The sequence below is a fragment of the Hyaena hyaena genome, unplaced genomic scaffold (assembly GCF_003009895.1).
Source record: "Hyaena hyaena isolate Hyena2069 unplaced genomic scaffold, ASM300989v1 scaffold_1996, whole genome shotgun sequence".
Taxonomy (NCBI): Eukaryota; Metazoa; Chordata; class Mammalia; order Carnivora; family Hyaenidae; genus Hyaena; species Hyaena hyaena.
The window spans coordinates 60,553-73,182 of NW_024082630.1; the positions used below are offsets into that span (position 1 = coordinate 60,553).

At 39.4% G+C, this 12,630-nt stretch overlaps 1 protein-coding gene across 1 annotated transcript in view; it reads right to left on the reverse strand.

Moving 5' to 3' along the window:
* Positions 1-12,630, reverse strand: part of LOC120227099 (CWF19-like protein 2) — an 84,837-nt gene that overhangs the window by 54,892 nt on the left and 17,315 nt on the right. The window contains exons 6-7 of the mRNA XM_039225258.1: positions 9,826-9,919; positions 2,671-2,786 (exon numbers count right to left, since the gene is read on the reverse strand). Coding sequence (XP_039081189.1) covers positions 2,671-2,786; positions 9,826-9,919 — 210 coding nt within the window. The remainder of the gene's footprint in view (positions 1-2,670; positions 2,787-9,825; positions 9,920-12,630) is intronic.

Consider the following 12,630-nt stretch of genomic DNA (forward strand, 5'->3'; position numbering starts at 1 on the left):
AACAGACAAACTAATATATAATAATGTGTCATTTCAAATTAGTGAGGAAAGTATAATTCATTCAATATATTATAAACGACTATCTGAAGATGTAAAGATAGAAGGCTATGTTACAACATACACAAATATATATTCCAGGAAGATTAAAGATATGCATAAAAAACACTCAAGTAAAATTAAAAAAATAACAAGTACTCAAAGTAAAGACAGACATACATTTTTATGATTTCGAGGTGAAGAAAGTCTTTCAGTGAATTATAGCAAGAATATTAAGTGATGAAAGAAAAACATGGTGGATTTTGTTAGGTAAAAATATTCACAACTTACCCATAGCAAATATAAACAAAGTAAAAAACAAACATGAAACTGAGAGAAAAATCTGAACAGATTAAAAGAACTTACAGCAATCAGTATCCCAGAGGCAAAATGGATAAATGTCATCAACAATCAATTCACTTAAAAATACAAATGGCCAAGACACCTGCGTGGGTCAGTCAGTTAAGTGTCCAACTCTTGATTTCAGCCCAGGTCATGAGCTCACAGTCATGAGCTTGAGTCATGAGCTCTGCGCTGTGGGATTCTCTCTCCCTCTCTCTCTGTTCTATGCATGTGCCCACGCACTTTCTCTCTCAAAATAAAAAAACATTAAAAAAATACAAATGACCAAAAAAAATATGAAAGAAAGTACTCCAATTCATTGCTAAGCAAATATGTAAAGATGAACGCAAAGAAAAAAATCTGTTTAGCAAACACAGGAGCAGGCTATAAAGACTGAGAATCCTACTAATGATAATCATGTGATAAAAGGCATTGTAATGAAAATATAATTTGTTTAATCTTTCTGTAGAGAAATTTGTCAACATATATGTCACTGTAAATGTCCATATCCTTCAAATAACAATTTTGTTTCTAGTAATTCATCTTAAGAAAGTAACCTGATAAGTATAAGAAACGCATTAAACAGGTGCGCCTGAGTAACACAGTCGGTTAAGCATCCGACTTTGGCTCAGGTCAAGATCTCACAGTTCATGGGTTCGAGCCCCGCGTTGGGTTCTGTGTTGACAGCTAGCTCAGAGCCTGGAGCCTGTTTCGGATTCTGTGTCTCCCTCTCTCCTCTCTGACCCTCCCCTGTCTCTCTCTCTCTCGGAAATAAACAAAACATTAAAAAAAATTTTTTTTTTATTTTTTAAAAAATGCATTGAACAAAGATGATCAGACAATATTATTCAACAAGGGGAAAAAAAACATAAATGCCCCTCCACAATAAAGTAAAATATATTTATATGGCAAATTCATATAAATATATATTAAGGTCATTAAAATGTATATTTTTACTGACATCCAACTATGCCTATATTAGTAAGTGAAAAACCCAAAAGGTATTCTATGAGCCTACTTTGATTAAATAAAACTGTTTATTTTACAAGTTTACGACAAACACGAAAAAAGTCTGGGAAAATGTATACATGAAAATTTAACAAGGGTTCTCTTTTTAAAAATAAAAGATGATTTGGGGGCAGCTGGGTGGCTCAGCTGGTTGAACCTCGGACTTTGGCTCAGGTTGTGATCTCCGGTTTTTGAGTTCAAGCCCCAAGTGGGGCTCCCTCCTGTCAGGGCGGAGCCTGCTTAGGATGATCAGTCTCTCTCAGTCTCTCTCTCTCTCTCTCTCTCTCTCTCTACCTGCTGGCACTATCTCAAAAATAAATAAACATTAAAAAAAAAAATCTCGTGGCCTCTGGCTGGCTCAGTTGGTTGAACATCTGACTTTGACTCAGGGGGTGATCTTCACAGCTGAGATCGAGCCCCACAGTGGGCTCCCTGCTGTCAATATGGAGCCTCCTCAGACCCTCAGATCATCTGTCTCCCTCTCTGCCCCTTCCTCACTCGTATTTTTTCTCAAAAATAAATAAAACAGGAGCGCCTGGGTGGCTTAGTTGGTTAAGCGTCCGACTTTCGCTTAGGTCATGATCTCGCGGTTCGTGGGTTCGAGCCCCGCGTCGGGCTCTGTGCTGACTGCCGGCTCGTAGCCTGGAGCCTGTTTCAGTCTGTGACTCCCTCTCTCTCTGACCCTCCCCTGCTCATGCTGTCTCTCTCTCTCCTAGAAATAAATAAAACATTAAAAATTTTTAAAAAATTAAAAATAAAAAAAAAGAAAAAAGAAAAGGACATTACTAACAACTGACAAAGATTATCCACACTTGGTAATGGGGGAGCTGGTTCTAAAATATCATGTGTGCACTCTCTCTCTCTCAAAAGAAAAAAACAACAACTCTGTTATATTCCAAAACTCTGGAAAGTAACAAAATCTCTGGAACAAAAACTTTGAAATATATCAAAATCTCAACAGCGCTATCTCAAGAGGTGTATCATGAAGATTTCCTGCATTATTTAAATTTTCTCACAATGAGAAAGTGCTATCTTTACATTAAACACACACACTTCAAGTGTACATACTTAGGGTTTTTTTTAGTCAGCATATCAATAAAAATATGCTACATAAGTTTACATAATTAAAAAAAGGCAGAAAATGGCTTCAGCAATAGACGGAGTTGAGATTTAGTATCCATTTAATTCAAAAGAGCTTCATGGCACAAAACACTGACAAAGTTACAGACATTATTTCTCACATGACTTTGAATATAATACATATCCTCTTCATACAGTACTTACCCCGTATCTTTCAGCCACAATGTCTTCAAAATGTCTATTCTGTTTCTCAGCTTGTTCCTTCATCCTCTGGTAAGACTTCCTCAACCAGCTTAATCCACCATCTTCCACCACTGAAACTAATCCCAAAACTAAATGTCAGTTATACTTTTCATGTAGTTATAACAGAATTAATATTTATTGCTTCTATAGTAATTTCTTAAATTATAAATTATTCTTGAACAGAAAACAATCATAAGTGCACTTAAAATTCAACATATTATTTATGTACCTATATATTTAAGATACATATTTCAGGGACTGAGGAAGGCAAAAATAAAACTACCCTCAAAAAAAATGCAATCTAAAAGTATGAAGATAAAAGAATATAAACAATAACAATAAATACATAATAAAAATTATAAAAAGATAAAGAACTATACAAAAATGAGAGACAGATTATATCTACATGGAAGGTCATGTAAAATTTACAGCTCAAGCTTAAAACAAGGAGCCGGATTTCCATAAACAAAGATAAGAACAGGCAGGGCATGCCCAGAAATAAAGAATAAAAGTACACACATAGAAGGGGAAAAGTTACCTCAGAAACAAAGAACAAATGAGGAAATTACAGAAGATAATACCGAAATGTGTATCAAAACAAATTATTCTATTATAGTCATGACTGCCAGCTATGAAAATCTGAATGCCTTCGACAAACTTCATCACGGTGCTTGTATTTACTTCTACACACATCACACTTTTATATGCATAAAGAAGTCTAATCAATTACTTAAGTCAAAACTCTGTTGCCGATTTTACTTGTTCAAAAACAGGATCGCTCTAGGGGTGCCTGGGTGGCTTAGTCGGTTAAGCGTCCGACTTTCGCTTAGGTCATGATCTCGCGGTTTGTGGGTTCGAGCCCCGCGTCGGGCTCTGTGCTGACTGCCAGCTCGGAGCCTGGAGCCTGTTTCAGTCTGTGACTCCCTCTCTCTCTGGCCCTCCCCTGCTCACGCTGTCTCTCTCTCCTAGAAATAAACTTTTAAAAATATTAAAAAAAAAAAAAAAATAGGATCGCTCTAGATCACCCCAGTTCTATAATCAATGAAAACGCACAGAAACCCCAAAAGGTGTGTAAAAATCATCGTAGTGGAAAAGTCTGCAGTAATCCCAGCTTAGAAAACAACCCAAATGTCCACCATTAGGGAAATGAGTAAATAGCATAAATTATGGCATATTCCTAAAATACAGAGCAACGGAAATCAATGACTACAACTGTGCATAACAACATGGGTGATTCTGAAAAAGTGAACACAGGAGGCAGGACACCGAAGCGAACAGCGTACCTGCTGTGTGACTCCAGGGAAAACAGACCTTGGCGCTAGAAGCCACAGCCGTGGCGACTCGGACAGGAGCATGGTGACCAGAAGCGCCACGAGGAAGGGTGCGGGACGCCAATGCTGTTCTGCTGATTACACGGGTATTTTCACTTTGGAATAATGATCAGACTGTACAGTTAACTAACAATTTGCGTACTTTTCTGTACGTGGGAAACTTTACTAAAAAGTTTAAAGGGAAAAAAAAGACTTTTCAATCCTCTAACTGTAGTCTCACTCAAATCTCAAAAATCTATCTTTGGGGGGCGCCTGGGTGGCTCAGTCAGCTAAGCGTCTGACTTCAGCTCAGGTCATGAGCTTGTGGTTCGTGGGTTCGAGCCCCGCGTCGGGCTCTGCTGACAGCTCAGAGCCTAGAGCCTGCCTCAGACTCTGTGTCTCCCTCTCTCTCTGACCCTCCCCTGCTCACACTGCCTCTCTCTCTCTCTCTCTCAGAAATAAATAAAACATTTGGAAAAAAAATTTTTTTTAAATCTATCTTTGGTAAGTAATCTCTTCTAAGAAAAAGTCTTTCCTCACAGGTCTAAAATACTTTGCACTTTGAAACCTAGATCTCTAGTTAACTGAATGATTCACTTTTCTTTCAAGTTTATTTTGCTCTTACTCCTTTTTTCTTATTTTATACAATCTATGAGCTCAAAATTAACAATGCAATTACTCACGGAAGTTAGTCAAAATCCTCAATTTACACAGGGATAAGAAAAACCCACATCATTAATACCTATATTAACATCCCAGTTACACAATTAAGTTTATTTCAAAGAATTATCTATGAAACTGATAAAATGCTCACAGGCTTCTTAGAAAAGATTTCCTTAACAATCACCAGTATGTTAACATAGTTCAGAGAAAAAAAGCTCAGAGAAAAAGGAAGACTTTTATTCCTCTGTGATGACATTTATCAAGGAAATCAAACAAAAGTAAAAATTGTCAATGAAGTCAGTAAAGGGTAAAATTCACAATTTTAGAAATATTTATACAATAATATCTTTAGGGGCACCTGGGTGGCTCAGCCAGTTAATCATTCAACTTTGGCTCAGGTCATGATCTAATGGTTGGTGAGTTTGAGCCCCGCGTCGGGCTCTGTGCTGACAGCTTGGAGCCTGGAGCCTGCTTTGGATTCTGTGTCTCCCTCTCTCCCTGCCCTTCCCCAGCTCATGCTCTGTCTCTCTCGGTCTCAAAAATAAATAAACATTAAAAAAGCTTTTAAAACAATTTTTGTATGAATGCTGAAAACAGGTTACTTACTTGTCCACTTAATTTTTTTCTAAGGGAAGAAGATCAAGATTAATGAACTGATTTTTGAAAACATGGCACCTCAATCATTAACAAAAAAACCTGATGATAAACTTTTCCCCCAAACATTTCATCATAAGGACAAGTATTGGCCATTGTCATTGCTGTTTCCCTGTATTCCAGGTATCGTGCCACGAGATCGCCTTCCGGAGTCCTCACAGCACCCACCTGAGACCGGCTCCACCAGGTTCCCTATTAGAAATGAGGGAGCTGGGGGGGCGCAGGCTGCAGGCAGGCGGGACCATGCAAGGTACCGCGGGGTGACTGGTGATGGCGCTAAGAAGGCAAGTGATGAACTTCCTGTGCCGTGCAAGGAGTGGGACACGTGGGTGCTGAGCGGTGCTGGCCGCTGGGGCCCACACGCATACTCGCTTAAATTCATTGATGAAGATTCTGAAGGAAGTGACTCCTGACCAGCCCAAGCTGATCCAGAAATCAAAGCTGATCCAGAATCAAAGCTTAAGTATCAGGGTCGGGCCTTGGTGCTATCTTCAGCAACAGGTGCTGTCTGACCGATTCTCAAGCAAGATAGGCCTTAAAAATGAATGGGAAATGTGGTTTATTATGATTAACCCAGGCAGATTTTCCAAATGATTTGTGAAGCTATTTCTAGACGATGGGAAGCTAAGGAGCCTCTGTCCAGGTTTTATAGCTATTTGTCTTAAGAATTTACTGGAGCTTGTCAATTTCACAAATACTTATTTCTGAAAACATCTTTTAGGAATTTAGGTTGATTAAGAGGCGAGGTCCTGTGAGTGCTCTGATATAAAGATGCACATTTTTTAGGAAAACAGAGCTGGATTTAATGTTGACTACTATTATTCCCATTTGGAGCGAGAGTCATGTAAAGACTGAGAAAACATGTTTTTCCTTACAGAAGACAGGTACACACATATTCCGTAAGTAATAGTCAATAAGTTAACTGGATAATATACAATTTCTTTTTCTCTTTTCATTTCCAAACTGAGCTTAACTGGGTAATAACAGACAGAATGAAAAAATATCAAACATTCACCATGATGCTGTTTTTTCATATTTTGCTTCACGTAGCACTTTGGCTCAGCAGCTTGTCACATTATTCACTCAGGAAAGGTACTGTACTAGCTGCTGGGGATAAAACATAAGCAAAACAGCCCCCCTACCAGCACAGAGCTCATAATCTCAGTAGAGACAGACATTCAAATAACCACATGAGTCCGTGTAAAATAATAAGGGTCCTGAAGAAAGGGGACACAGAGCTAACACATACAGCAGGGAACAGCCCTGCTCTGAGAACCAGGAACAGCCTCTCAGGGGATCACAGGAGTGGTCTGAAAGAGGAGTTGGGGTTCTTTAGGTAATGGAGGGGAAACCTGTGCAAAGGCCCTGAGGCCCTTCAACAAAGGCCTGCAAGAACCGCACCGGTGGCCAGAAAGGAGAGGGTGCTTCCGAAAGGGTGTTTGTTTTTACCCCAGGAACAATGGGAAGCCCTTGAAGAGTGTTAGGAAGGAGGCCTGTGACAGGATTGGTTTTACTTCTGTAGAACCTGCTATGGCCGTCTCGGGGAGGCTGGGCCACAGGGGTCGCAAGCAGATCACCGCGGGGCTGATCAAGACATAGCAGAATCAAGACATAGCCCAGCCCAGCGGTCGTGCAGAGAACAGTGGACTTGGTGCCGGTGCAGCTGGCAGACTTTTTTTATTCTTTCCATTCTTTCCATCTTATACTGCATAAAGGACATTTCCCTTTAAAGATATTTTGAACAAGAAAATTCTGATTTGCTTTAAATGTTTGAGTTGCAAAATCTGGTTCCATAAGCAAGGTGAAGCCTTGGCAACAAACACTACCAGAAAAACTCTTACTTCCTCCCCCTAAAAAACGGGACCTAATAAATTAATACTATATTGAATCAGCCTGGGGGTTTTACTGTGTGCGGGTATATCCTTATTCAGCTATTTTCCTTAACTTCTGAATTTGCCGACTTTGCAGAAAATTAAATGCTTGAACTTGATGTCAAGTTAAGCTGGCTGGTTTTAAATAGGTTTTTTTTTCTTTTTTTCCAAATACAAAATACATGCTTACTCTAGAAAAAATTTCAGGCAAAGATTATGATAAAATAGAGGTAAAAATACACTTCTGTCTCCGTCTTTGAGAGGCACAGAACAGCATGCAGGGAAGTGAGCAGACTCTGGAGACCAATTATCTGGATTCAAACTGTAGTTTGGATACCTACTGGCCATGAGCTTGAAGAATTTACTTACACTCTTCTTGTAAAATAGGGATTAAAAACCAGGGCTGGGATTAAAAACCAGGGCTGTAACTCTTAACTATAGAGAACACAATGATGATCATGGGGGTTGGGGGGTAATGGGGGAAACAGGTGATGGGGATTAAGGACGCACTTGTGGTGATGAGCGCAGGGTGATGTATGCAAGGGGTGCATCACTATATTGTACACCTGAAACTAATATTACTCTGTATGTTAATCATGTGGAATTTAAATAAACACTTTTTAAAAAATGAGTAAACTAGACTCAGAGAAGTCAAGAAACATTACCAAAATCACAAAGCTAGTAAGTGGAAATGCCAAAATTCTAATCCCAAGTAGTCTAACGCCAAAACGTGAGTCCCTAACTCTAACACTATGTCACCATGACACAGCTCCTAATACTAAAGCTACAACAGTTTCTGGTGCCTAGCCATTTCAACCCTACCACTGGTCTAAATAGAATGACTACACTATCTGCATATGTGGTAAGACCTGCACACCATTTAAAAGTTAATGTCAACTCGAAGGCACCTGGGTGGCTCAGTCGGTTAAGCGCTCGACTGGCTCAGGTCATGACTTCAGGGCTTCTGAGTTCAAGCCCCTCATCGGGCTCTGTGCTGACAGCTCAGAGCCTGGACCCTGCTTCAGATTCTGTGTCTCCCTCTCTCTCTGCTCCTTCCCTGCTCACACTCAGTCTCTCTCTTTCTCTCTCTCTCAAAAATAAACTTTAAAAAAATTTTTTAACTTAATTTCAATTCTGGGATCTGAACCTCTGGTAGAAGTTTTCTGTCATTTTTCTTTCTTCTAAATAATATAAGAAAGGGGAGCGGTGAAAGCATATATGAAGGGGAAAGAAACAGGCTCTTTAAAAAGCTTCCTATTAGGTCGTTTTTCTCCTAGAATCTTTGATTATGCTGTTTCAGCTGAATGATACTACCTAAGGTAGAACTTTGAGTCTCCCACACTCAAGAAGTTAAGAACCGACTGACTGCAAATACCCAAAGATTAAGTTTGTCAAGTCTAAGTTTTCCCCAGAGATGAATTTATTGACTGTCCTCTAACAAGAGTGCTGGTAAAAGCCTGGATCATAAAATTAGTCCAACACAGTAATGGCTCAGCGAGCTAACTTACTGCCCTAAACCTTCGCTTTTAAGTTTCTAAAAAAAAAAAGTATCTCAAAGAGATTCCAGTGTGACTACACTTACTATGATAGAAACCAGCAGAGACATTTCTACCAGTGCTGAGAGGCAATAAAGAAAATGCTACGATTACTAATAACTTCGGCAAAACTGCTAAGGAAAAAACTACAAATGAAACTGTAATGTTTCCATTTCCACAGAATGCTCCAGGGATATCTCTACATAAAATATAAACAGAATTTTTATGAATGGCCAAAATAAAAATAAACAATACGATAGAAAGCAGGAAAACATTCTGATAAATCACTAAGATGAAAAGATAACACCCTAACTTACAATGCCACTATCTGTACACTGGGTTAACTGTAGTTAAAACTTTTCACGGGTTTGTCAATGCAACACTCAACTGGCATATAAATATTTTTAAAATTATGGTATCAAGTGTGATTATGTGACACTTAAATATTTTGTCTTCATCTGTTGGAAAATAACAGCACTAACCAAGGTAAGTAACAAATTTATGAATGCTGGCAAAGTAAGAATTTCTCAAGAACATATGAAATCCCATCTTTAGTTTTTACATGTTATTTTTATAAAATTTCAGACTTACTACTTTTTTACATTGTTACAGAATGCAACAAACCAAAGCATTATTATAGCCTCACAAAATCATACTTTGTATTAATCCATTCAAAACAGAAACTGAAATATGAAAACATTATCAAGTATAAATATATATATTTAATCAATTTCCTTGCAAACACATCAATAATCTTTCCAGGTACTAAATTCAAACAAGGCCTCAAAAGACTGCACACATTCTATTTACTGTCAATGTAATCTGAACCGTCAATAATAATCTACAGATGCTCATCATATGAAACCACAGATTCCACAGCAGATGATCAGTAAACTTACAGTTGTTTTGCAAATACAGAAATAAACACAGATAATTATGGACTTAAAACCACAGCACCATGCAGAAATATGTAATATTTAAACAACCAGATCTTGCCAATCTACCAACAAACTTCGGTCATTCCCTTAGGAATACCAAGTTACAAGAAAGGCCTGTGTGGCTACAACCAAAATGTAGAGATACCTTTAGTAAGTGAGGACACATTACAGTCTTCTGGGGGAAGACCTGTACCACCATCTTTCCAGTATGGATTCAATTCTCTTTCCAGCAGTCTGGACTAGAACAAAATATTTTCAGAGGTCATAATTTAAAAAAGAACACCATAAAATACATTAATCAATAATACATGAGACTCAGTTAACAGTTGTAACCCTGGACAAATATTTAAAACACTCCTAAGACATATTCTTCTGCAACTTGTAAAAAATACTGTCTAAATTAACACTTGTCCAATGCTTTCAATGAACGCCTACTATGAACAAAAACTGCCATAGATGCATAAGATATAATAATCAATATGCCTAACTCAGCCCTTGCTAGCGTAGGAGATAGTGAGGAACATAGACGATTAACAAGTAACTGACAAGTGCTTTGAGAACAGAAGTGCAGAGAGCTACAGCCACACTTTTAAAACTCTTCTCACGCTGAAAGATCAAAGACTTCCTAGAGGAGTGCAGTCTTACACCTAAAGACTCCCCTCTTTTGGGGGTCGGGGGAAGACGGCATAGAGGCGCTCCAGTGAGAAGGAGTAACAGCATGTTTATAAAACCCTAGAGGAAATGGAAATCATAACCCTTTCAAGGAACTTAAAATAATTAAGACTGTCTAAAATCTAGAAGCTTGAGTGCATAGTGATAGAGATTAGGTTGTAGAATAACCAGGGTCAAGGGCCACATAGCCATTTTAAACTGTTTCTGGGGCCTCACGGTGGAGCTATGGTGAGTCATGAAAGTGACTGGCTTTGAATTACACAAAGAGCAAATTGGGTTCGGAGTGGAGGAAAGAGTGAAGGAAAACAAGATCAGAGGCAGGAATCCAGTCAGACGACTGTGGTAATAATCAGCAAAGAGATGACAAGTGCCTCCTGCGTCCTAAGCACTGTGCCAGGCCCTGGTGCTGCAACGAAAAAGCCAGACAGAGTCCTTTCCATCAAAGGAAGGATGGCCTAGAGAAAGGAGAAAGCCAATTAAGCAATTCTACGATAGGAAGTGCTATGAAGGTAAGGGGCGCTATAGAACCACATATGAAGGGTGCCCAACCCGACCTGAGGAGGTCAGAAAACGTTTCTTAGGACTAATAACACCAATTATTAGAATTAATGATGGCAACTAGATGGAGAAGAATGAAGAGAGTTCAATATCAGTTTCTAGTAATATGAGCCAATCAGATTATTAAAAACAAAAATGGTGAATGAACTTTTTTAAAGCTTTTAAAATACCTTCATGAGTTTGATCCAAAAAAGTACAGAATCTTCAAAGTACAAAATTTAAGTTCAAAGTTAACATAGAAGGATAGGCAAAACCATAAGAATTTGACTTCTTATTTTGTACCAAAAAAAAAAAAGGAAATAAAAGATTCTGTCACTCCCCTTGTTAGACTACCATAAAATCTCAAAGAGTCTATAATCAAGGCACTTTATCCAGCGGTCTTGTGCAGACACTCAAAGATTCACATCAGAGTCTCAAAAGGATACAAAAGGCTGACAGTATGGAGCCTGCTTGGGATTCTGTCTCCCACTCTCTCTGCCTCCCCCGCCAAATAAATAAAAATAAACATAGAAAAGAGGGGTGCCTTGGTGGCTCAGTCAGTTAAGCATCCAACTTTGGCTCAAGTCATGATCTTGAGGGCTTGTGGCTTTGAGCCCTGCATCAGGCTCTGCACTGACAATGCGGAGCCTACTTGGGATTCTCTCTCACTCTCTTTGCCCCTCCTCTGGTCACGCTTGCTCGCTCGCTCCCTCTCTCTCAAAATAAATAAATAAACATTAAAACAAAAACAATGAAATGCCATTTCTCACTCATTAATGAGAATGACGAAAAGTCATGAATTAGACAATACGGATGTTAAGGACAGTAAAGAAATACACCCTGGTGGGGCAGTGTATGCGAGTGTCTGCACAGAGACAGGTGCACACCAACGACCTTCGTCTAGCACTGTGTGTGACAGTGAAAAACAGCAACCAATGCCAATGTCCACAGATATCCGCAAGAAATGGACAGCTACAGGATGGCTCAGTTAGACGACAAAAGACTACACAGTGATTAAAATGAACCAAAATATAAATCAATCTCTAAAATATGCTCAGGCCTTCTAGTCAAAGTGGCCCAGAAAGGTTCCATTCACTCATCACAACCTCCCTGCTCAGGACAAACAGAAAAGATACATAAAATATAAAACACACTTCAGTTCAAGACAAGATCAACGCCTCCAGAGACCATAATGGTGACGCAAAGCAGAGACCCCAGGCCTTCCTGGGCTCCACCCGCAGGCAGAAAACGACAGCCCTGGCTCAGTTTGTATACGGTAATAAATACTACGAGCGCTCCGGTGAGATGTGGATGGAGCCAGCTTAGCACACGAGGCCCAGGACTGGGTGGGACGCTTCCTGCTTGCAAAAGGCTGACAAATGGATGTTTGTCTGTACGATGCTCTACAGAAGAAGCCTACAGATAGACGCCACAGGTCTACGGCATACAGCCCAGTGCGCGCAGGGGAGGCCCAGAGGACAAAGACACAGCCTTGAGCATTTGCTTTCACACTTGTTTGTGACTTCCACCCAAAGAGAGATTATATGTGTATGTTTATACGTGGGGCGTGTGTGTCCAAAACAAAGGTTTTAGGAAACAAAATGTATCTGCTGACATTTTATATTTTAAGTACTGACTGCAATAAGTCAGTTTCATGACCCACGCTGTGAACTACACCAGCCCCAACACCAGCCTGGAACACCAAAGAAATGATATCCTCAAAAACAAGACAAGACATGAA